Consider the following 24489-nt stretch of genomic DNA (forward strand, 5'->3'; position numbering starts at 1 on the left):
ATTTAGGACTGGCTATGAGCACCGGTGTGTAGTGATTATTCGTGATTAGACCAAGTCGCTCTGATTTGTAGGCCTTGAGAAGCGACTTGAAGTTGTGCACCAAAAGCCTGTGCAGCCCAGAAGACAGTCACATGTGGCATCCCTTCAACGAAGGAAGGTTGTTCCACTTCAAAAATAAAATAGTGCACTACACAATCAGGAAAAAAAAATGAAAAACTACATTCGTGAAAAATGGAATCGTCACTTTCGGTAAAATTGAGCGACTGCCTTATTGGTACAGTCGAGAAAAACAAGGGTCTAAAAGAAGAAATGGAATGAACATAACGAGAATGAAATAGAGTCTTACAATCATGACATGTGGAGCAACACGGAAATAGTAAGTCAGGTAGCCCGCATAAAATGCCGTCGGCCCCCCCGCACGGAAGGTTTTTGATGCACAATCGACCATGTTCTTATACGGCAATTCCCCCGTGATTGGATCTGCCTTCATCTTTTGAATACGAGTTTTGATGAAATCAAAGGGTAATGAGAACGTGACCGCGAACCATCCAGAAATAGCACTTGCACTGCGACACTCGATGAGCTGCTGCTACACAACTCTCGTCTTACGTTAAAGTTGCTCCCCATCCAGGACCAAACCGCTTCTCTAGCATCTCTTTCGATTGATCGAAAGACGCAAGCATCCCCATATTTAACGCCATTGCGCGAGCGACTGTTGGGGTGCAGCCCTGGGAGAAAAGAAGATCCATTCGTAGCATGGTGACTTCAAGCTCACTCGCCACCATCCACATATGCCTTCTTCCTTCGCGATGCGGGTCAATGCATCGACCGCTCCCTTGTAATTGCGGCGCGCCTCGGGAGGAAGCGTGGCGTCTGCTTGTAGACGGATCTGACGAACAGCGATAGGTCACAGTTTACTGCACTGATTTGTTCTTACGAGGGACAAATCGGCGGGATTCCCGACTACTGAACTGCAGAGGAAAGACCATAACCGCGTTAAGTGTCAGCTGACTTACGCTAGGCCCCCGGCAGCAAGACCAGCGAAAGCTTTTTTGTGCAAAGGCACAGATTCCTCTGTTATAAGAACACTCAAGATAAAACTCTCAGAGAGAACACTAACCGCCTGGTTTCTTCATTGCATCAGTAATGACCCGAAACAAGCCCATCCTTGCTGTTGTGTAGGTGATCTGCCGGATAAGACCGGCGTCAAGCCTTAACGCACAGAGGAATTTTTCAAGTGGGACGCTAAACAACTTGCTCACCCCTTGTACAGTGAAAAAAATCCCTCATTCTTGATAATTCCACCCGCAATTGCGAAAGGACCACGAACAGCGGCAGCTCCTCCCTCACCAGCAAGTTGGATACGGACTTTGACCATGTCTACTGGTTGAATCTGGAATAAAAAAAAACAGCTTGAAGGCAACAATCGCAGGAAAACGTCAACCTACAATTGTAGTTGCCACACATCCTGCGAGACCTCCCAAAGCAAACGGTTGAACGGCCTTTAGCCAAGCTGGGCGACCATCAGACGTCATTCTTGATCAAAATGAAAGACGATCGTGCCTTTGCAAATTGTCTCATGTCCCGGGCTGATTCCCAAAATCCAGTAAACCTTTTACCGAAAATTGATGGCGGACAGCCCCAACATCATAGAAGATCTTCCGACTGATGATCGCGATGATTTTATCAAAGACTTCTTTCCAGCGACGACCGACGAATTTGTAGCAAAGTGTGGAGAAGTCAAGGCGTTATGTGCTTCTGACTTTGATGATGTTCATCGTCGGCGTCATTTAGATTCTTTTAAGAAGTCATGGCAGGGTAAGGAGAATGGAGGGGATGGTTCACGTTATGAATCTTCACAGAGTGGGCGACATACGATTCAACTGAACGGAATGTCCCAGATGAGACAGTTCTCGAGTTTGTCTCCCGTCTTATCACCATTGCACCGACAACGCAGAAGGAATTCGATGATGCCCAGAGGCGTTTGCGAAGGGAGTTCAAAATTGCTGTCTCTAAAAGCGTGATGCTTGCGGCATACGAGCAATTGACATCTGGAAATGATATGTCGACATCTCTAGACCAGTTTTTAGTGAAGAAGGTAGTTCGAACCCACTCAGGTAAGGAACGCGTTCTAATGATGAACAATAAAATAGACATTCTTGACTCAGCTTGCCTTTTTGATTAGGTGTTGTCGTTGTTACTGTACTAACAAGCCCCGGGTCATTCAGCTGCCCTAAAGACTGCCATTATTGCCCCAATGAACCAGGGCAGCCGCGCAGCTATCTTTCCACAGAGCCGGCTGTCCTTCGTGCAAATCAAAATGGTTGGGACGCTGCGCTTCAATTTTGGGATCGGGCGTCCACTCTAGACAATAATGGACACACAATTGACAAAATCGAAGTTCTTGTTTTGGGTGGCACTTGGAGCGGGTAAGCCATTGCGAGAGAATCAGATTGCTCTTTAGTCGCACCTATTTGCAGCTATCCACGGTCATATCAAGAGGAGTTTATCCGAGATTTGTTTTACGCTGCAAACACTTATCAAGATTTCTCAGTTGCGGGGCGCAAGACAAAGCAACAGAAGCCAGGAGCAGGGGGGCACCCTCTTCCGGAAACACCAGAAGGTTTGAGACCACGATTGACTTTAGAAGAAGAGCAGCATATTAATGAGGGAGCTCAATGCCGCATCATCGGACTCACACTGGAAACCCGTCCTGACCACATCAGTAGAGGAGAGTTACGTCGTCTAAGAAGGTTCGGTTGCACCCGCGTCCAAATAGGAATTCAACATACTGACGATGCGATTTTGGACAAAATCAATAGAGGGTGCACACAAGAGGACGCAGTTAGAGCTATTCGTCTTCTGAAGGATGGATGTTTCAAGGTAAAATATCATTGGAAGATCCATTGCATTGTACGTATTGTCAGGTTGATATTCATTTAATGCCAGATCTCCCAGGAAGCTCGCCTCAATTAGATAAACAAATGTTTGAATTTGTGCTCTCATCCCCTCTGTTACAAGTGGATCAGTGGAAAATCTATCCTTGCGAAGTGACCCCATTTTCTGAAATCGAGCGGTGGTACAAAGAGGGAAAATTTGTTCCTTATGCCGAGCGATTTGACGGTCAGGAATTGATTCAGTTATTAGTGAAGGTTAAATCTGCTGTTCATCCCTGGATCCGTTTGAATCGGGTGGTTAGGGATATTCCAAATCCGTCGATAATTGCTGGAAACGATCGAACAAATTTGAGGTGAACCTGTGATCAAGAGTACCTCCTTTAGCTCCTTGGGTGCTTGCTCCTCGCAGACAAGTCTTGCTGTCGTGCATGTCCAAGAGAAACCTGGCTTGTCGTTGCCTACGGTGCCGAGAAGTGAAGACTGAGCTTATCGACCCAAGGTCAGCATCGCGTAGTGGCATCGTGACCCTTTGTTTTTCACTTAGTGTTGGGCAGTTGAAGGTGCGCCGCTATGACACATTTGGTGGGGAGGAGTATTTTATTTCGTATGAGACAGAAGATGAGAAAAAGCTCTTCGGATTTCTTCGTCTTCGGCTGCGTCACACTGATTTGGAAGCGACAACCAATCCTGACCCAAAGTTGGATTTGGAGAAAACATTTCCAGAACTCATTGGATGCGGATTAATCAGGGAGTTGCATGTTTATGGGCAGCTCGTTGGGTCTCGTGAACAACGCATCGTGAATGACACCAGGTGGGTCTCATCCATCTCGCTGTGAATCGGAGTAATGTGTGTTTAGGTCGCAACATACTGGATTTGGAAGGCGCCTTATTGCAGCTGCAGAAATAATATCCCTAGCGCGCGGTTTACAACGGGTGGCAGTCATTGCAGGAATCGGAACTCGGGACTACTATAGAAAGTTTGGTTATGCAGTGGAAGGACACTTCATGACCAAAGGTGTAACAAAGGAGGCTGTCAAGGATTGGATAACTCAGCTGAATGTGCAGCTACCAATAGAGATTCAATTATATAACACAGAAACCGATCTGGGACTACTGGATTGTGGTGTCGATACAGCGGTCTCTAATGAGGTCCAAATGGAGGTTCAAACGAGAACCGAAGGTCGCAAGAATAGACGCGATCAGCATCGAGCAGTAAAACCAGATATTTTAACTCCATTTGGGACAAACTGCTCTCCCCAAGTGAAGAGCCATTCTGATGGTGTTGCTTTCGCATTTTTGGATCGAGTTCTACAAGGGAGATCGCATTTCTTTATACTTGAGTCCCGTTTTGCACAAACTGTTTTCGCTTTAGGGGTTTTGGCTTTCACTGCTCTCTGGTACTCTCGTCGTCGAGCTTTGTGACAAACTCCGCAATATCAACAATTCGTATAATAAAATTAAAGGAAGATCCAAAAAGCGTCAAAAAATAACACATTGTCACATCACAACTTTTCCAGGTTCCATTATCGAACTATTAATGTTTTTATGCGGTAAGATAAACGATTGATTGATTAGACACTCCCTCGTTATCGCAACATTCTCACCAACGACAGTCAAGCCTTCTAGCCGAACCTAAAGGGCAACAATTGGCACCCTTGACCAGTTTTAGACCTACCCATCGTGAGATTGATGACTGCCAGCCAACAATTGATCCATTAATATAAGAGTTGCTTTCCACTTTGACTCCATCCATAATTGCAGAATCAGAAATTCTAACACCGTCGCCAATAACACAATCTGATCCTATCGTGACATTTGGACCAATCAGGCAGCCGTTCCCAATCTTGGAGCTTGGATGGATCAAAACGTGGCCAAGTATCCCATCTCCTACAGCAAGTTTGAAATCGTCGTCTTTGGAAGACCCTTTTGAGAGAGACGCAAGAAAGAGTTCTGTTCCGCGTAAAAAGTCTTTTGGTTGCCCAATATCTGCCCAGTAGCCATCTAACTGAAACCCGAAAAGAACGCCCTCAGCAGCCATGGATGGAAAAACCTCCTTTTCGATTGACGTTGGACGGAGCTGAAGGCATAGCTCTGTGGCAATTACAAAACCGAGCAACTCACCGCTATCCTACTGATAACAGACTTATTAAGGATATAGAGGCCAGCATTGATTTGATCGCCGACAAAGTCTTTGGGTTTTTCTGATCAAAAAAAAGATTCAACCGCATCCAATATGAATAAGAGCTCACCAACGAACTCTTTGATCTTTCCGAGTTCATCCGAGACGACAACTCCGAACTTGGACGGATCGTCAACTTTAGTGATGAGGATTGTTCCCTCTGCGCGGCGTTCACGATGAAAAGCAAGCATTTCAGGGAGCGGAAAATCGCAGATAACATCGCTGCAATTGAAAATTTGCCTAAGAACCGAAACGAAGTGACCAACCTGTTGCAAACGAAGAACGGATCGTCAGAGTCATCCTGATCATCAGTAAGAAGATCCTTAGCGAGCCTGATGGGACCCGCGGTACCGAGTGGCTCTTCTTCACGTGAGCAAGAAATTCGGATCCTAAACTACCAAGAAAAACTGACAAATGAAAATAGCGACACCTACTAGCCTGTCGCCTACCTTGCGTTCAAGCTCTCCGAGCGCCTCCATCATGGCTTGGGGTTGGTAGGCAACCGCTAGAATCACATGGTCAACACCCGCCTAGCAAACCGCACCTAATGTTCACCCTCTATCGTCTCCTACCTTCACCAATGCTGATATTTGATGTTCTACTATCGACTTATTACAAAAATGGATAAGAGGCTTCGGCACGGAAAGGGTTAATGGACGAAGACGTGTTCCGTACCCTCCAACAAGGATGAGGGCCTTCATCGTAGTGGACCTGGCAGGCACTTTGAACCTTCTAGAAAATCCTGGCATGCAGAATATCTCGCAATATTGCAGGACTGCAGACACCGCTCAGCCCCAGTTCTATCACTCCTTTGGAGCTTAGATCCAGTACACAGTGGGCCGCCATATTGCAAGGTGTCCCTGCGATAAACTTGAAAAATTCGTTGTGTTGACTCCAGTCAACCTCGTTCAACCTTTTCCAACATCGCTTAGATGTCAAATGCAACTTACCATCAATCCAGATCTTACATCGTCGGGCGTCGTCTTAAGCAACCCATACCTTATTCCTCGTCTTTGAGAATCCAGCAGAATTATAATTGTGATCGTACAGCGTTCACTACACCTTAGTTCTCGTCATTCTCATTCCATTGGCTTTTTGCCTGTCAAAGCCAGGCAGCACAATATTCACTTCGTTTTATTTTCCTTATTTTCGCTTATTTGCTGTGCTGCATCTATTCAATTATTTTTGCTATTCGCTGCCAGACATCAAACTGTTGCAATTTCTATTGTGTTCAGCCACTTTAGCCGACTTTTTATTTCTTTGTGTTGGATTTCCGTTTTTGGTCCCTCTCATTTCTCCATTGTCTGCCTGTCTGTATTTGATCTTTTCTATCTGTACCGATCCAATCATTCGTTTCTTAAATAATGAGCGCCTTCGCTGCCCGTGCGGCGACATTGTCGCATCCAAGCAGTCCGGTGGGATGTATTCCAGTGGCGGACGATAACGAGCATGCCATCGCAAGTTCCGAAGATGACAGCATCGTAGAATTGTGGCTCTCTCAAATTTCTCCTCCTGGACTAAAGGAGATCGATCAGGACGATCCAGTCGACGAACATGAAAGTGACACGCTAAGCAGCAGTAGCCATAGTAGCGATGAAAATGACGGACGGGTCATTATGGCGCTGGGGGATCTACTTGCTGCGGATGATCTGGGAAATATAGCAGCATCGCGGCATGCTTTGAACCATCTGTCTGTTGTTGACGAAGTTGACCGCCACGAGTTGGAGTATATCAGAGCGATTGTAGAGGAAGATGCGTCATTAGACGAGGCTTCTAGCTGTGGTGGCGAAGATGATGAGGATCCAATGATGCAGCAGTGGTGAGTTTCCAACGTTGGATGCGTTCTGCAGTTGTTTTGTTTCTTTAGCATTCTGGAATCCATGGCTTCGGCTAAACAGGATAAAGAACAACAAGAACGCAACCTCCAAAGTTTTGGCAATCAGGTTTCCGCTGGAATGTCGTTCAATTGGGCGGACGTCGAGTTGGATGAAGATGAGAAAGACGCGGTTGATGGTGATGCGCCGCGGTTGGAAGGGTGCGATTCAGTCCCTTCGTCAGATGCAAGAAACGTCAAAGATAAAAGTGATTTCTTCGAATGTCCATGGACAGCATGGTGAGTATTGTTGGAGTCATAGCGGATCATCTTTCCCTGTTTGGTCTTCAGGTACGACCCCCCAAAAGGTCGCACCGCTCGGATGGGAATCGCCAGCGAAGCCTATGAGAAGGAACTCTTTGAAATGGGTAAGCGGATTAATGATGGTGTGATTTTTTGCACGGACCTCTATAGGAGAAATTCGTTGCCCCGAGCACTTTTGGACTGTTCACGAGAATGTTGACTGGAGCAATATGCCCTCTGGATCGATGGTCTCATTCTCTCGCCTCGAAGCGAAACCGTTTTGGGAAGATCCGGCTCACTGCCACGGTGGTCGCTGGATTATACGTGGATTTTTGAGGAACCAAAGTGAAGTAAGTTGCGCATTGCTTCCCTTACAACTCACTTGTTGCGTTTTTAGACCCTCTTCACTAAAATTGCGCTTTCCCTGTTTTTGGGCCATTTCCCTGATTCTTGCGAATTTGTAGGTTGATGCATATTTCCTTCCTTCGATTTGATTGCTTTTCCCATCAGACTTGCGTGACCTTGCAAGTCAAAGAAAAGCGTCGACCAAACACTATCCAGTTGTGGACCAGAACTGTAGATTACTCACATCTTGAAGAGCTTCAGGAGCACATCCTCTTCCTGGCGGAGGGGACCCAGTCCGAAGACGTTAGCCGACGGAGCAGCCGGAAAGGGAGGGGTCGCCCGTCCCCTTCCAAGTCACTTTACTTCGAGTTCTGCCCCAACTCAGAGTCGATTGAGCGTAACGCCGTTAAATTGGGGGATCTCACGGTGCCAGCGGGGTCTTTGCGGCGCCCCAAACGCAAGAATAGATCAGCATTAGTCTCGATGGCCTCTCGTTGCGATGAGGTATCGAAAATGTACTCTGCAGGACGTTGTAGGGAGAAAGGAGGTCAAGCCTCCAAAAAAGGAAGCACCAATCGCAAAGTTGACTGGAGTGACGCCCTCACATCAATGGGATATCGAAAACGTCGTGGTTCAAGAAATTGTGAAGATGGTGCATCAACAAACATACAGCGGCGCCGTTCTTCTTTGAGTGGAACGCCAACAGGTGTTCTCTCTTCTCTTACTGAATTCTCCCCAGAAAAAGCGCGGCAGGATTTGTCCAAGTCGAGAGCCGAGGCCGCAGCTTCGTCAATAGAATTGATTTCCAGCGAACGAAGACCGACCGTCAAAAAGGTTACAGAAAATTGGAGGACCCCTCGAACACAGAACAAAGTTCGCTCGAAGGCGACTCTTGACAGCACAGGAAGCCTTCCCTCTAATGGGGCTGAAGAACTCCAGGGCAGTTGGCGCGACGGGAATAGAGTGTGCTATACAACATCGCCTTTCATCGGATCCCAAGACGTCGATGGTCTGGATGACGAGGAGCCGTTGTTCGTCGAATTCGACCCACGCTTGGTGGGGCTCTCAACTTGGGGTTCAACCTATGAAAGGGGTGGCAAGAACGACCAGATGTGGGGCCCAGACGCAACACGAAGCGACTGGAGTGATCCTTATTGTTCATACCAGGAGGGGTACTATTACTATCCAGAGTGTGCCAACAGCAGTATTGCACCCAGCAGTGGAACCTTCGATCCTCATGGTTGTTGGTACCCGCCTAGCTCCGATCCGGTAGATAAAGGGAAGGGCAAAGATTGTCACTCAAGATCAGAGTTGCGAACTGTTGCTTCTGCGACAACCATTGGAACAACTGGAGGCTTCCCTTCTGAATGCCCATCGCAGAATTCGATCTTTTCTCAAAACGACTTGGATAATTCAACAACCTGCTCTTTATCAGCACTTCATGGTCAGAACGGCGTTCCAGACGACGCAAGCGACGCTCAGTGCTGCGACAACACCGAGAACTATCATTCCCAATTTTGGAACCCTGAGTACCCTTTGTCTGAGTACGGATATTGCTACTCTCCAGAGGTTTTCTATCCGTATGGCACCGAAGGCTGTCCTAGTACTCAACAAATGTATTATTATCCACAGCACTCATCTGAAATTAGTCGTCTTGCAGATGAAGTGACTGATGAAACGAAGGGGATACCATAATTACGCGGATAATTGCTGTCCGAATTTTTTCTCGATCCTCAATGTTTATGTGTTCTTTCGGATTCAGCAAGGTTTTTTAGATTCTCGTTGGGTGGTTTCAGATTTGTCCAATTTTCGCTGTTTTTATGGAATTCTGTTTTATCTCTTCAACTACACTTGCACAAGAAAGCTTAAGCATGACATATTTGTATTGTAGGAGACCAGCGACGCGCAAAGTTCGCAGCTTGATAGCCGAAAATGACACTTAAACACAAAGATGCCGCCAGAGCGCCTGAAGATGAAACATGCTGCCGCCTTCACATCAATCAGCTGTTACTTCGTGGCTTGGAAAATACAGCAGAAGTCTTTCGGATAGGACTAGGTTTCCCGCTAAATCCTTTGATTCTTGCTACGAAGGGTCCAACATTGTCACCGGCTTCCACTAGAATCTGTGCAGAGCAACTCAATGCGGCAACAAGATTGCCCCACCTTGTGAGTGTCATCGCAATAGGGAAATTTTTTCGACTGCCAACAGCGGCATATTCTAACCGTCTTATCCCCCGTGTGCGGTGCAACTTCAATCAACTGGAAAAAGGACCAACTCTCCCTAGAATGCTTGCTGTTGGCTCACGTGGGACACTGGGGCAAAATTCTTTGTATTAATATTGACTTGGTCAACGTAGTCCAGCGGGTCGCCCATCTCCAGACTCGCCACTTCAGGCCGAAGGAACGCTGAGACGCATGCGATTCCACACTTCCCGATATTTCCTCCGCTTGCCACATGCACACCCACGTACCTTGAACCCCACTGGGATTCAGTGCATGCCAATGCTTATAAAATTTTTTCTTCTTATTATCATTTCCATAGCAGCCTCCGTGAGGGGACTCCCTAAAGTGAGCCGGACAGAACTCCAGTCAGCGCTCAATGACAGTACGGAGACGATCGTTTATTTTTACGCTGATTGGTACGTGTGTGGTGGTCAACTATGGCGGCAGTTGTTCAATCTTCTAGGTGCCGAGCGTGTGAATCTTTTGGCCCGATCGTTGATGCGGTGTCCCTTGAGTATTCTAAACCTGAAGTACTTCAGTTTCTCAAGTTCGATGGGGGAACCGATCGAAAATTTGCTGCTCCAATTATTGAAGACTCATTCCCCGGGATCGCATTACTACGAGGAAGCCATCTAGTCAGCCATATGAAAGGAATCAAGACGGTCCGTTTTGACCTTCTGTTAACACCTCAACCTTTTGCTATCAGAGAGAGAACTTGAAAATTTGGATTGAACAGATGACTGGCGATCCGGTGGAATTGGTTGAAACTCGGGTCAGTGTTGGATTTTGCCCGGTTTCCATTGGTCTTCATTTGTTAGGAAGAAGCAGAAAGGCGTTCCAAGAGATTTCCTGTAGCGTTTATTTCGACAGTTCCATCCATCTTGTCGACTGCCTATAACGTAACAGTTGCAGCTGCTGCAGATCATAGAGAATGGGCGAAGTGGCTTGTCGTCGTCGATTCTTCTATAACGGACGGTCATATCAGTGTGAAGCATCCATATGAGAAAGAGAAAACTGCGGCGCTGGGTACCAAAGAAAATTTGGTTCAGTGGGCGAACGAACATCGCTTTCCTCTTTTCGGACCACTTGATGCTTCCAATCAGAACGCCTACTATGCAACCAAGCGCGATCCAGCGATGTTGGTTGGAACTGCAAAGGACTTCAAAGAGCATGGAATAACTTTTAGAAAACTAGCAGTTGCATTCAAGAATCGTTTTTCTTTTGTTTGGTTCGACTCGAACCAGGAAGGAGGCCATTCGACATTGTGTAAGCACTATTCAGAGCCTCCAGGCGCTACCCTACCCGACCTCTTCCCTTTCAGCCAGCATGATGGTTAGATCAACTCCAGCCCTTGTCGCTTTTTCGGGAACGGGAAACAAGCGAGAGCATAAGAGATTTGTTTTCTCTGGCGAGAAGCGTGATTTGAATGATTTCGATAAGATGTCTGATTTTTTAAAGAAGGTCATTTCCAAGAAGGTTCGTCTCTCAACTTCTCAGATGAATCACCGATTGCGTCACAGATTCGCCCGTCAGTGAGGTCTGTTCCTGTCAATGCGGACAAGGTGGGCAAGAACGTTGTACAAGTTCCTGCAAGCAAGTTTGAGGAACTCGTTCTTCACGATGATAAAGACTTCATGTTGATATTGACGGCCCCGAAGGGAAACGAAGTTTTCAAAGGGTGCACGAAGTGTGAACTTCTGGTTCAGATGATAGAAACAATGGCCCCCATGGTGGAGTCAATCGTAGGTCCATCCGTCATCGGGTTTGGCGAATTTTTGGTGACTGATAACGAAATGCCAATGTTTGATTGGGGGTGGCACTTGGGAGTTCGAAGAGTGAGGGCTGTTCATTGCGCTGCATGAGCTCACAGTCCTTTCACTTCAGGTTGCCAGTTATCTATCTTGTCAAAGCTGGTACTAAAGCGCCTGTTGAGTACAAGGGTGCAATGGACTCAAAGTCCATCTTGGAGTTTTGGGAGCACCACACAGAACTATCGATTGTAAAGGAGAAATCGCCTTCCTCCGAACTGGTTCCTTTGAAGCTGAACGAAACATCTACCAGTAAGGATGAATTGTAGTCTTTTAATTTGTCTGATCCCGCTGGATTTAAGCGTACTTTTCTAAAAAACCAATTGAAAACAAATTAAGAACCTATTCTTCTAGTTGACGGACTGATGAACCTTTGCGCTTCCAGTGATATTGAGTAACACATCGAAACAGAGGGAGAGGCCGCCTATTATGGGGGTGAATCCCACTTCTTTCACGGACCCATTGACAATTAACATCGCTGAACGGAAGAAATTTTTGAGAGAAGAAGAAGCGTGCTTACTTCTGACAGCTCGCCATAGTGAAGACTGATCCGAAGTCCATTCCACTCAGACAACCAGTGAATCTTCCAATATAAAGGGAATCGACTTGAGAGTTCGTGACCAGTTGACTGAACTCCTTCAATTCACATGCCGCGGTGAAGGATGAGGATGTTGGAGTTGAAAGCTGTTGTATGCAAAGATATCTCAGTGACATCGGAAGAACGGATGGGGCGTTGTGTCGATCTCTAAGTGCTCGCAATAGAGCTATCAAGTCTGGCAAGGATGTGGATTGCAGACATAGTTCCTCTAAATTGGGACATCCAATCCTTGTGAGAAGGCTTTGCAACTCTGTAGCGTGAAGTAAAGGCATGGGTGTCAGCGACGGCACGGCAGTCATTTGATTGTAACAACAGCTCAAATCTAAATTGCGAAGTGATTCCAAACGCACAGCAGTTGGAAAAAGGCAACTTAAGTAAAATCTGTACTGTTGGACACTTTCACCCCAGCAACCAGTCACGCGGATGGTAGTGAGAGAACGCTCATGAAGGCGAATGAAGTCAGCGATAGAGAGAAGAGTTTCATGCAGTTGGTACACCTGCAACCTCCGACTCGATGCTAGATCATCATCAAACTTGATAGAGATGCTGTCCAATAAGATGAACTGAAGAGAGCCAAATCCTCTGACTGTTAACTTCTCCCAAGCTCCGGAGTTGCAATGGATCGACTGTAGAGTGTGGTGACAGCCCACGTGCCTGGATGGTATCCGAAATTGGGGTTTCTGAGAAGTTGAACAAGCCAAACTGAGTGAAATCAAAGGAGATAATAGAACAAGATCCAGAAGTTGATCTGCTAAGAATGATGATGAAACGAAATTAATATCGACATGTTGGAGAGCGTCGAGACGAGGCGGGAAAAGCAGACAGCGCGGTGGAAGGTTAGCTGAAAACTTGCATGACATCTTGATGTGCCTCAACGTGGCTGAAGAACTCCCTAACAAAAGCATACATAGTCTGTCGATGAGATGGGAGGGAGACAAAGGATAGTGAATCTCCATAGGCGGCTCTTGTGAAGCGGCACTGGGTTGTGGAATACTTGAAGGATCGTCGTTGATTATTTCCAGTTCACTCAGATTTCTGAAGTTGTCAGCTAAGGCTTGGCAAACCCGATGCCAAGAATAGCTGGGGAATCCATCAGTCGGGAACTGGAGTCTTAGTTTCGTGATATTCAAGTACCTCCAGGAGTGCTTCAAGGAAAAGCGGTCTGGCTTCGAATTTTCCAAAGCTAGCAAGTCCCATTGGTCAATTTCTACCGTTACGTAACTCCAAAAGACTGGGGACTTGAAGACACTGTCAAAGGGCGGATTGTTGAAGACTGGGTGAATGGGAGAAAGAAGGGGAATTCCTTTTATTCGGTTGTCAACAAGAAATTGAAGTATGTAACACAGAACATCATTGGGGAGCCGCTCAAATAGTACAGGTACAATGGAAGTACTCATTGACAAGTTTCAAGAAAATGTGCGACCAGTTAACAAAGGCGCTTAGCAGCAGGAAAACAAGAGCAGATTGAATTGTCAAGTATTCGGAGGCGGATGAAACACGGGGGCAAAGGCTTGAGAATGGTAAGGGAGAAGTTGAGGCGCAAAAAGATGTGGTAATATTGGGACGCCAGTAGAAGAGGTTGCCTATAGCGGATACAATAGAACAACGAAAAGCGGCAAGTGCTTACATTTTGCTGTGCTGGTGGGTATTGGCCGTCGATAACATTGACAGACTCTTTGGTTGGTGGAGAGGTAGCCAAAGAAGGAGGAGGCCGAAACGAATGTGGCATTCCGGTCAGGTCATGACTGTGAAGGTGAGGTTGTGGAGACGCCATTGCGGCGAGATACGGAGAGAACATTGTATCGGGGGAGAATGGGTGGTACCCTGAGGGGCCTCCGAGAGAAAGAAGAGAGAAGGCATCCACGCTGGGAGCTGTTTGTGGTGCCGGAGAAAAAAACGGGTGAAATGCTGTGGGAGAGAGATGGGGATCAGAAGGGAAAAAAGATGGCGGGGGTAGGAGAGAACATTGGATTTTGGGCATACGCAGTCCCGTGTGGATAAAATGTAGCTGATGTTGAGCGGATACGCAGGGGTTGGCGCCGGACGGCAAACGGATTCTCTAAGGATGGAGCAACTGGTGGATTAGGGCCCTGCTGGTGGGGAGGTTGCCGAGTTGGTCTATTGAATGGAGGAGGTTGATCAGTTCGCATCTCTGAAGCATTAGGAAAGAACGGGAGAGCTGCAGCGAGTTCAGAACCTCGCCGTTCTTTCCTCCTTGGATTTATGACATCAGCAGAAGCGACTCTCGATGCTTTCGATCGAGCTTGGTCAATTTTGATAGGGTCATGCAGAGAACGCTTTGGAGATGGGAGGGAATTCTCAGCGGTGCGTTTGGGTCGCTTTGCTCTTTTTGGTTCTCGACGAGCTCCAACAGGTGTGCCACCACCTTCTTCCCAGCGCGTTGAAAGCACTTCTTCTTGGGAACCTGAAGTGAACGTCGACCCCCCTGGATCACTTGCGACCTCACCTCGATCTAACGCACCAGAAAGTTCACTGGACTCCGGGACAATAGGGGACATCTTCAATTTTGTTTGTGGATGGGAAACTAACTGATTGGCAGAGAGATATTGAAACACATTCTTCAATTTTAGGTCTAAATTGTGCAACCTCGATTCCAGTCGGGGACGACCAGTCTTTCTGATACCTGCAGGGAAACACATCATCGTGACCTCTTCAATGAATCAAGGCACACCTGCGCCTCAACTCCTTGAATGCTTTTTCATTGGAATAGAATTCTCCTGTAACTGGATCACGATACCGCGCCTTTCGTTGCGGAAAAACGCAGCACAATTTGTCCTGGGTTGCTAAGGGAAGCGACAGTGGCATCAACTACGCCATACCAATCTTCCTCACGTTTGAACTGGGGGGCTTTGCGATACATTGGCGGGATTGACGACGCTGTCGGTTGGTCAAAGTCAACAAAAAATAGCATCTCCCTGCAGTAAGGCTGTTCCGTTTCTGATCCTGCCAATTTTTCGCCACGTTTCGCTTTTTGTTCCTCTTCATATTCGATTAATCGCTCCGAAGACCACGAAATCAACAGCTCCATGGGACCGCTCCACCTACCAACGCAAATATCTACATCCAAAAAAGAGGAAAACATACGTCGAACTGCTTTGCTTGTGTTCTCGCATGGCTTTTTTCCAATTTTCCTGCAACATTCATAACCGATGCTCAAGCATCCGAATTTCTCACGTGATCAATCATTGCATTGAGACGCTTCGTATTATCTTCCTCAGTTTTAATGGCGATAGCGAGGTGGTCCTCTTGGTTAGTGCTTTCCTTCCTGCACGCCCCCCACGTTTCTAGAGAGGAACAAACGAGATTCCCTACGTTGCACAAACATTCGTACATCAGCTTTCCTAAATCGGGCGGATGGGGAGCTCGCAGCGTCACTTCGAGGCTGCGCAGGTGGGGGAGGCTTCGGACGACCTTCAGTGCTAATCGCCGCGATTGAAGGTTTGGGCACACGTTTTTTCGCTCCAACTCCCTTCTTTCCGACAGATCGCTTGTGAAATTGTCGTGGATCTTGATAAACAACTAGTTTTTTCTTTTCCTTTTCTCGCTGCTCTTCCTGGGAAGAAGACAATAATAGTTTTTCAATCGAAAGTAATTCCCACCAAACGAAGGACCAATCTCTGGTGCTTCGCCTTCCTCTTCCTCAGACTCGGTTTGATCAAAGTCAGTATCAACGATATCCTTATAATGGGCTTCATCTTCAGTTGACCATTCTGCGTCTTCTTGTTCTTCGGCCCATGTCTGGTGTGTCCAAAAATCTTGATCCTGTTGAACTGCTTCCCCAGTAAGGCTTGGATTCTGGGAACAAAGCAAGGATTAGGAGTCATTCAACGATTCCTACCGTCGTCCGCGCGTCTCTCTGTCGGGCAATACTCTACTCATCTCTGTATCCTCTTCTTCTTCCTCCTCCTCCTCCTCCCCTTCATCCTCTTCGGAGTCCAACTCTTCCAAGGTTTCTAACTCAACCTCCTCATCGTTTTCTAAGAAATACGATCTCTTGTATACAAGTAGTGCCACACTAGCTTACTGTTGGGTTTTTTTGTAGTGTTACGTGTACGTCGCATATCCCCAACTTGGACCAGTCAGTCGTTCTGTTGGTCCTTAAACTTTCCAGCAGGGAAAAAAGGTGTGATTGTACGGGAGTTAATAACTGGTAATTCCAGTCAAAATCGTTTTCTCAGTCTTGGAGGGAAAACGAGTTTTCAGGAAGATTTCCCCCTGATTCTGACGACTGCGGGGGAATGCACGGAGTGTTGTGTCGAAGGAAAGGTCACATCGACAGCAGGACTATTTTCAACTTGATCGTTGTTGGTATGTTTCTTGGATTGGGACTTTGTATCTTTCTTTGATTCTTGTGCCTTGCAAGCTTCGATAACATCGTCCCACATACAACAAATATGAGCCATTTTCAACAATTGGGGTACCGTGGCGTTTCTCAATTCAGAGTATTTAAACCCATATTGCTCCAATAAATTATCCTGAAAACACCAATAGAGAAGTAGACCTTGCAGTTGCTTACCATCCGGTGGGGGTCTCGATCGTGAAGTCGACGCAATTGAGTCCGAAGCTTCTCCTTCCTTCCTTTCCCAACGTGAGAGACTTCATTTCTCTGCAACAACTGCTCCCAACAAAAATTAATTTTTTTTTGCTCTCACTCGAATCGTATGTCTGTAATTTGTCCCTCGATGTTGCGCTCTGTGTACATCGTTTCGCGTTTCAAGAATTTTCTCAGATGAGACTAAAAGAGTGAAAGGTAATGATCAAGAACAGAGATGTGAATCGTTACCTGCATTGCCTTGAAACGGACAAATGCCTCGTGTTTTGCACAAAAATCACCAACCGCTCGTTCTACTTTTATTCTAATAGCCACGTTCCAAAGGCCCCTACAAGGCGAGAGCAATTTGATAGTTTCATTGTATTTGGTTTACCAGTCCTTCGCTAATTTGAGGAGCATGGGTACTGAAGCACCTTGCAGGAGACGGCCTTTACACCCCCTGGCGTTGAGGCAGGCTCTCAAAAGTTCTCTCCCGCCTTCTCCAAGTGGAAAGTTAACTCCTTCTGTATAATCCACCATCAACTAAGAAACACCGATGTCTGTTTGCTGAATTCGTGGATCCTCACCTTTGCATTTCTTTCTTTCTGCTTTAATGGGTTCAGATCGTTCAACTCTTTCAAGCAGGCTTCATCAATGTCGGGTCTCTTGTACCACATTCCGTCCTCACCTTGGAAACCCTCGTCGAAGTTTCCATCAGAGGTGAAATTTCCAGATGTGGAGGAGTCTATAAATACAGGCGGTACGACTGAACCACTATATTCAAGGTCGTCCAGTCTAACAAAATCCGTTGAACTTCTGATGCGCTTGGCACCCTCCAATGATCCTCTATTGAATCGATCACTGGATAAATCAGAAATATTGCTATTGTGAGGTGAGAACTCTGACGGCGGCTCAAGAGACGGATTGGAACAACTCCGCTTTCAGCCGATTGCTTGGAGACTTCAGGATCTCGGTCGGAAGTCGTCTCAACTCCCAAGGACTTCAGTAGCGCCGCAGCGGGAGACTCGTCGAGACACCACTCTGTTGAGACGTCGCACGAATAATTGGTGTCAGGAAGATCCTTTCTTGACGCTAGAAGAGCAAGCTGTTTCAGAATTCTCGTTTCCTCTTCACCATCCATCTTCTGACTTGAACGATTCTTGCTCAGATCTAAAAGCCTCAAGAGCTGCTCATCAGCCACACTTCCCGAGTGAAGACCAAGCATTAGGGCTGCAGCGTCGGGTACCTGAGATCCTCCCAGTGCGTCACCAGAGGGCGGCGTCACGCTGTTGAGAGATGCATTGTTTGTGCTATCAAACTTGCAAGGAGAGGGCAAACTAGACTCCCGTTTCACTGATGCGATCTCCGTAGTGATGCGGTCACAAAAGTCGGGAGGAGCTTCAGCAGGAGCCATTGTCGCTTCACGCAACTTGTCAAATACTGATGAACAAATCTGCACAACTGCGGCACTATCACATAACGGCGCGACACTTTTGGTTCCAATAAGCTGAGAGAAGGATGGGAGACAAAGGCCATCTGATTTTTGCAGTGAACTCTGGGCTAGCGGATGTTCAGCAACGTTAGGACAAACATCGCCAAGCAACGAGGATAATGAGTCAGTCAAAGTGGAGGATTCCGCTCGATCACATAAAGTTTCATTTGAAAGTGGCCACGGTTCCCTAGAGTACCGCAACAGCTCCTTCACGTATGAAAACTCTGGTGTTCTCAATGACTCACGCCTGGAGGATCCGAAGGAGCTTCGCGCCTCATCGATGTTGCGTTCTGGGTCCGGTAACCTTGATGGCGGCAGTGGTGAGGAGTAACGAGGGGCTGTGGATCGATGCAATATCGGTGAGAGAGGCCGAAATTGTGTCGCAAAAAGTTGGGAAGGAAGTCCCGAAGATATACTCGCAACCGACGAATCAACAAAATTCTCTTCTGGTGTCATTCCTTCAGTAGGGGCTCTGTCCTTGTTCGCGCTGACCGATGATCTCGAAATTGTATCCAACCATTTTCTGAGATCAGCAGTCACTACTTCAGAGTGGGGGATACCAGAATCAGGCAGTAAAAAGCTCTCAAGAGCCGACTGTTCAGTTTCCTTTGAACTTCGATCGCACTTTCTTCTTTTCGCTGGTCTTTTCTCATTCTTCGTGGACAATCCAGCAAAACCTGCTAAGCTTGACGCAAGCTCGATCGAGGAGCAATCTAACAAAAGCTCTGAATTTGTTGTTGATCCAGAAAACAGTAGCGCTGATGTTAGAGACTGAGGATGTTTCAGATCTGTGGCGGTTGCTTTATCTGATTGATGAAAGACTTCATCTAAAGAGCGGTTCAATTTCTGATGGTCCATCAACCAGGGATTGTCTAAAATGAAACCTTCAAACTCTGAATCATCCGCGAAACAATTCTCGTCGCTCTCATTAAGGAGAGAGCCCTTGCTGACCACATGAGGGGCTTTTGCAGAATGTTCAAGACTTCCCTCAGGAGCCATTTCTGCCTATTTCTGCAACAAGGAGAAGACATCTGTAAGATCAAGTCGACGGAAACAACAGACCTTTAGATTTTAAATCGTTCGTAGAATGTAACTGCGAATTATCATTTCCGGTGGAAGTCACTCAGGATTGGGGACTATTAGGCGCAATGCGCAGTTATGCCCAGAAGTTCAGATGATCTTTTTTCATATTTCCGCAAGCTACCGCGTGATTCAGATTTCAATAGACTTTTCAAAGATCCGACTGTCGTAGTCACTCTGTTCAGAAGCCTCGATGATGTGGAGAAAATCATCGCCACGCGGATGCTCAGTCTGCCTGAACCCAGCAGGTGGGAACCATTTTTACTTTGGCTTCGTGGGCAACAGAAAAGAGGCGATTCGCGCACTGAACTCTCTTCGTTCGCTCCATATTTTACTGATCCGGCCGCAAAGGCAGAATCCGTCAGCTTCTGTAGTGGATGATGGAGGGACTTCGAACCCAAGCACGGGTGGGTCGATGCTTGCGCCTCCTCCGTCGCTTGTGAGTGCAACATCCAGGAGTAGACTATCTAACAATGGAAGCGGAACCATAGCAGATGCTCGTTATGAGTTACATCCAACATTCAGAGAAACGTTATTGGCTGCAGTCAGAACCAAAGCTAGTGTACCAAATGCCGACCTGAGACAGGGCAGCAGTAAGGCCCCAAAACACTTCCCCACTAAGGGAAGGCTTCAAGTTCACGCAGCAACGCAATGGAACAATGTGAGTAGCGTAAAGGATTTTGCTGTTTAGATAGTCCGTCATTCAGATCTTGCAATGGCTGTGCGAGGGAGCATCGCTCAAAGGACAGCAGATCTCCGCGAACAGATCAGGAGGACTCTTCGCACGGCAATCCTTCCGTCCGCCTCTATCGAGTGATTTGATGACAGTTTTACGTCGACTCCGTTTACTTCATGACCACTTGTCGTCAGAGTAAGGAGAGTATCTAAATGCAAGAAGAGACCAATCAAACTCCTCTCTATTAACGTCCCTTCTTTTGATAGGCAAATGAACCAGTCGGCCGTTGCAGCCGATGGACTTCCTAATGAAACGTTTCAATGGCTCCTTTTAGATATCCGATGCCAGATCCTTTCTATTTGCATTGAATACTTGCATTGTTTACATTTCGGCATCATTGGGGGGACTGAAGTGAAGGCAGTGCCTTCAATTGCATCGAGTAATGATGCTATCATGATAATGGCAGGGGATACGACAACTCCAACAGCCCCAGAGACGGCTTCCAAGGACAGAATTGAACTTCTCTGTCTTTTATTTGGTTTATCTGAAGCATTAATTGGACAAGTATGTTAACATCCAGAACGCTCGATTACATCGTCCATGCAGCCGTGTTCAGTAGCTGACCTCTCTCCTGTGCAAAATCGCTTCCTGAGCACCGCTTTCGACATGGGGTTGGTATGGATGTATAAACCTCGAGGAGCGAAGCATTATTTTTCCAACTCCCTTCGTTAAGCTTCTGCAGTGTGATGGGCGTAAGAGGAAACCCTTCATGCGTCGTGTGTTCATTTTGAGCCTTTCCAGCCGAACTGGCCCCACTTAACGTCAGCGATTTCTACATTAACGGCCTTGGGAAACAGTTCAAGCGAAAGCCTTCTGGGGGGGGGGGGGGGGGGGGGGGGCGGGTCAACCGTTATTGACCTTCCGTCTCATCTTTATCATTCGGCCTACACAAGGTTCTTCTCTCATGAAAAGCTCGCCAATTATCCGCTCCAAGTGGAAGAGAACGGTAGGGATGAAGTTTCTGGTCGCATTATGCCCGTTTTATATTAGAGGATCCCACTTCATCAACTCCGCCAGTCGCGGGGCCAGCTCCGGAAGCCGGAGTTATCGTCGAGTCGAATTTCAAGATATTCGCCTACACTGCGAGCTCGCTACTCATAACTGTCGTGGGTCGGTCAAATTTTTTGCTTCTCATATGATTTCTTGCCTTACTCAGCAAGATTGTGCGAAATTCGAATCGTCACTCCAAATCTTGTTGTGGGCAGCTTGTCAAGAGAGAGTGTTCTCGAAGCATACAAAAGCGGTGTAACAGCGGAGCAAATCATCCGGTTTTTTTCCGCTCATGCCCACCCATCAATTATACAAAAGCTCGTCGTGATGCTAAGCCAACCATTCCAGAAAATGTTTCAACTCAGTTAAAAATCTGGGAGGCGGAAAGGCGTCGCGTCCGCATGTCGAGAGCTTGTGTTTTTGAATTTTCTAAGGAGTCTGATGTCGACGTGTTCCCCCTTTCTGTTGCAAAGGCGAATGGTACTGGGTGGTTGTTAATGAGCACAGCGACTCCACTCACGGCCAGTCCAAGCTCCAAAGAAGTGAGATAGTTTCACAAACTTTGGAAGCAGTGTTTCTCTTCAGTTTCAGGACTGGAAAGTCAAAGCCATTGAAAGGTTCAAGGAACGCCCCCCACCGTTAATTGGAGGTGAATCTGCTGGAACAACGTTTCCTGTTTTGCCGTTCACGCTCAGCACAAAGATGAAATGACAGCCTTCATCCGTAATTCAATGAGAAACTTGGCACGATAAACAGTTCAATGAGCCAGTTGAGTCCCCCAGTTCGTGACTAACTCTTTTAGTCCCACATTTTTTGATGTTTAAATCCGCAAAAAAACAATGAACGAGATGGATTTCGAATTCGAACAACTCATCACGCGACAGGAAGATGATAGAAAGAGATTACTGGAATCCCAGGGGCTTCTACGCGACCATCTTGGAAGAAGCGTTATCGTTGGACGAGGGACGCACAGTGGTTTGTCGCCATTGGCTCAGAGGAATGTGCTGGAAAGGGGAACTTTGTGAATTCCTCCACCAGTATGATACAAATCGAATGCCAACTTGTAGACAGTACCAAAGGGCTGGCCATGTGATGACTATGCACGAGGAAACTGTGTGTTCCTCCACGAAAGCAATGGGAGTAATGTAAATCAGTCAACTCATAGAAGTGAACAAGCAGCGGACGGTCCGCCCTGTCTTCACTACTATTTGGGCTTCTGTAGGGCTGGACCCAGATGTAGAAAGCGCCACCAACGTCTTACTAAGGAAGAACTTCCTCCTTTGGTCCCTGATTGGTATTTGCGCTTAGTTGTGGAGAATGCAGCATCAGTAATTCCGCAAGGGGTTGACCCCGAAACAGAAGAAATTATGGAGCAGGTCGAAGCCACTTGCAGGGACCTTTCAGGGGCTGGAGTTAGTACGGCTCCATTTTCAAAGGAGGATTCAAATGCCGTGGCCTTGTCGGCCTCTGAAAGTGATAGACCGCTCAGCGGCTCACATGAAGTGGAGCGTTCAGCAGGGACTAAACCTATGCGAAGATCTACCATTGATTGCTAGCTAGGGCCCAAAGCGAGGGTATGCAATGACAGCTTTTGTTTAAAGTGCCAGACGTCTTCCTTCTGCTTTTTAGGAATTCCTAGATTGCCAGTTTCACAAAAGCCTCAAAAGACATTGCAAGTTCGAGTGTTTATGATCAAGTCAAATGGATTGGGAAATATCTACAAATCTGTACGCCTTGGGGTTTGGGCAACAGGAAAACAAAATTCTCGCTTACTAGATCAAGCATTCCGAGAAAACGACCACATTGTTTTATTGTTTTCTGCTAATGAAAGTGGAGGATTCCAAGGGTATGCTCGAATGGCCAGTCCTCCCCTCCCAGGGTTGCATCCTAATCTCTGGGGCTCTTTTTCTGTCCGTCTTGGAGCGAATTTTCGCGTCCAATGGTTGAAACAGTGCAAGGTCGAGTTTGAGAAGTTCAATGGTCTGACAAATCCTTTGAATGACGGTCAACCGATTAGGAAGAGCCGTGACTGTCAGGTAAGAGAAAAGACACCTCGCGCTCGTTTTGAACTCTTGACGCCTCCAGGAAGTTCCTTTGGCATTAGCTGGGATTATATGTACGGTTTTGGACAGCGCTCCCGACGAAGATTTGCTTGCGGGTACTGACGAAGCGAAGTTGTCTCGCATTGACCATCAATCCACTTTTTTTGAGTTGCCCGAAGAACAAAAAAGAGCAGTCGAGGACTCTCTGGGAATTTCCTCCGATGAACCAACGCCGCAAAGCTACGTCAACAGAAACTCTCCAGCTAGATTATCTCATTTTCGCAACATGCCATATTAATTTGAAATGCCCCCAATCAATCCATTTTAACTGCTTCACACTGTTCCACTCAAGCAGTACGTCTCTTCTCCAGCCTACATTTGGCCTGCTGAAGAGGTATTGATGATACAGGAGCGTACCACGTTCTCTCTCGACACTCAAATGTCGGGCTCAAGATTTCTTTTTTAAAGTATGGACAGATGATTTCAGAAGCCAGCTTCACAAGTTGAATGTATTCTGGGTGAACTCTCAGTGTCGTACCCTCAATCCTACCAGATGGCGGCTAAAATCAATGCTTGACTTTCTGCCTCTTACGTCGTTCCAAGAATTCTTGATTTGCAGTCAATTCCCTGAGCAGGGAAGGGAAGGAGGTTTATGTCGCACAAGAAAGATTTGAAAAAATTAGCTATTCGCACCAAAGCGTCGTTTCAACGAGTTTTTGACGTATTCCTGGTGCAACACAATGTAGAATTGCCGGTAGGACGACGCAATACCGTCTACGAGAGGTTCTAGTAACGAAAAGCTCAGGTGGCCGGGTGCCAGCGGCAATTTCTTGGGTTCTACACAAGTGAAATTACTGTCAGATGACTGCTCCATGAGACTTTACCGACAACGACAGAAAACCTCAGCTTCTCTTTCCAACATTCTAGAAATTCTTGCGACTTGATTCTGAAGGGCTGCGGGGTCACCAGCCTTGCCCCACCAAACTACTGTTGCTATTATCAGAATGCCTATCACATGATTCATCTGTATTGTTTTCTATTTTTGTCTGCTCATTATTCCGAAAAATTCCTCGAACCAGAATCTCACGCAAAACGGTGCTGAGGGGGCCGTTCTGCAGTTTGTTTACTGTTTGTGTCAATTTGGAACCAAAACGGTCACACGTGAACGTCTAGTATGCTGGGCCACCTTTACCCTTCTTGTCGCCACCAAGCTCGAAATGCTTGCAACGCTTGATAGGTAGAAGTCTAAGACCAACCAGAAGATAGAAGCAATCAAGTTTGACCAAATTCTTACCTTTTATGCTTGCACTTGGTGCATTCAAGCTTCAAAACAATCTTTTTGGTGGTCTTGGCCTTTTTTCTAAAGATGGGCTTCGTTTGTCCACCAAAACCCTTCTGCTTCATATCGTAACGACGTTTTCCCTGCGCCTT

At 46.8% G+C, this 24489-nt stretch overlaps 4 protein-coding genes across 4 annotated transcripts; 2 read left to right on the forward strand and 2 right to left on the reverse strand.

The window, feature by feature from the left end:
* Positions 1-240: 240 nt before the first annotated feature.
* On the reverse strand, positions 241-1535 carry LOC129616994 (uncharacterized). Its single transcript, XM_055532454.1, has 9 exons — positions 1449-1535; positions 1263-1393; positions 1124-1212; positions 1017-1074; positions 938-971; positions 776-889; positions 610-728; positions 347-566; positions 241-297 (listed from the first exon to the last, which is right to left on the reverse strand). The coding sequence occupies exons 1-9, from the start codon at positions 1533-1535 to the stop codon at positions 241-243; spliced, it is 909 nt and encodes a 302-aa protein (XP_055388429.1).
* Positions 1536-1628: 93 nt separating this feature from the next.
* On the forward strand, positions 1629-4319 carry LOC129616995 (tRNA uridine(34) acetyltransferase-like). The gene is made up of 8 exons (XM_055532455.1): positions 1629-1818; positions 1863-2117; positions 2186-2429; positions 2481-2710; positions 2902-3250; positions 3307-3396; positions 3442-3708; positions 3755-4319. Exons 1-8 carry the CDS (start codon positions 1629-1631, stop codon positions 4317-4319), a joined length of 2190 nt encoding a protein of 729 aa, XP_055388430.1.
* Positions 4320-4497: 178 nt separating this feature from the next.
* Positions 4498-5777, reverse strand: LOC129616996 (mannose-1-phosphate guanyltransferase beta-like). Its single transcript, XM_055532456.1, has 6 exons — positions 5649-5777; positions 5526-5606; positions 5343-5470; positions 5147-5298; positions 5019-5098; positions 4498-4974 (listed from the first exon to the last, which is right to left on the reverse strand). Exons 1-6 carry the CDS (start codon positions 5775-5777, stop codon positions 4498-4500), a joined length of 1047 nt encoding a protein of 348 aa, XP_055388431.1.
* Positions 5778-22704: 16927 nt separating this feature from the next.
* Positions 22705-23356, forward strand: LOC129616997 (uncharacterized). The gene is made up of 2 exons (XM_055532457.1): positions 22705-23052; positions 23102-23356. The coding sequence occupies exons 1-2, from the start codon at positions 22705-22707 to the stop codon at positions 23354-23356; spliced, it is 603 nt and encodes a 200-aa protein (XP_055388432.1).
* The last annotated feature ends 1133 nt before the right edge of the window (positions 23357-24489 follow it).

Source organism: Condylostylus longicornis, unplaced genomic scaffold, assembly GCF_029603195.1.
Source record: "Condylostylus longicornis isolate FDR11 unplaced genomic scaffold, ASM2960319v2 ptg000360l, whole genome shotgun sequence".
Lineage (NCBI taxonomy): Eukaryota > Metazoa > Arthropoda > Insecta > Diptera > Dolichopodidae > Condylostylus > Condylostylus longicornis.

Excerpts from the sequence above, each read along its gene's own strand:
- LOC129616994 (XM_055532454.1), bottom strand. The coding sequence starts at position 1,535 with ATGACGTCTGATGGTCGCCCAGCTTGGCTAAAGGCCGTTCAACCGTTT. Across the intron at positions 1,075-1,123 it reads TGATGCAATGAAGAAACCAG|AGGAATCTGTGCCTTTGCAC; the intron begins GCGGTTAGTGTT and ends TTCTTATAACAG. Across the intron at positions 729-775 it reads GCATATGTGGATGGTGGCGA|GGCTGCACCCCAACAGTCGC; the intron begins GTGAGCTTGAAG and ends CTTTTCTCCCAG.
- LOC129616995 (XM_055532455.1), top strand. The coding sequence starts at position 1,629 with ATGGCGGACAGCCCCAACATCATAGAAGATCTTCCGACTGATGATCGC. Across the intron at positions 2,711-2,901 it reads CGGACTCACACTGGAAACCC|ATCCATTGCATTGTACGTAT; the intron begins GTCCTGACCACA and ends TATCATTGGAAG. Across the intron at positions 3,709-3,754 it reads CGCATCGTGAATGACACCAG|GTCGCAACATACTGGATTTG; the intron begins GTGGGTCTCATC and ends ATGTGTGTTTAG.
- LOC129616996 (XM_055532456.1), bottom strand. The coding sequence starts at position 5,777 with ATGAAGGCCCTCATCCTTGTTGGAGGGTACGGAACACGTCTTCGTCCA. Across the intron at positions 5,299-5,342 it reads CCGTTCTTCGTTTGCAACAG|CGATGTTATCTGCGATTTTC; the intron begins GTTGGTCACTTC and ends TTTCAATTGCAG. Across the intron at positions 4,975-5,018 it reads CTGTTATCAGTAGGATAGCG|CTCCGTCCAACGTCAATCGA; the intron begins GTGAGTTGCTCG and ends CTATGCCTTCAG.
- LOC129616997 (XM_055532457.1), top strand. The coding sequence starts at position 22,705 with ATGATCAAGTCAAATGGATTGGGAAATATCTACAAATCTGTACGCCTT. Across the intron at positions 23,053-23,101 it reads GGAAGAGCCGTGACTGTCAG|GAAGTTCCTTTGGCATTAGC; the intron begins GTAAGAGAAAAG and ends TGACGCCTCCAG.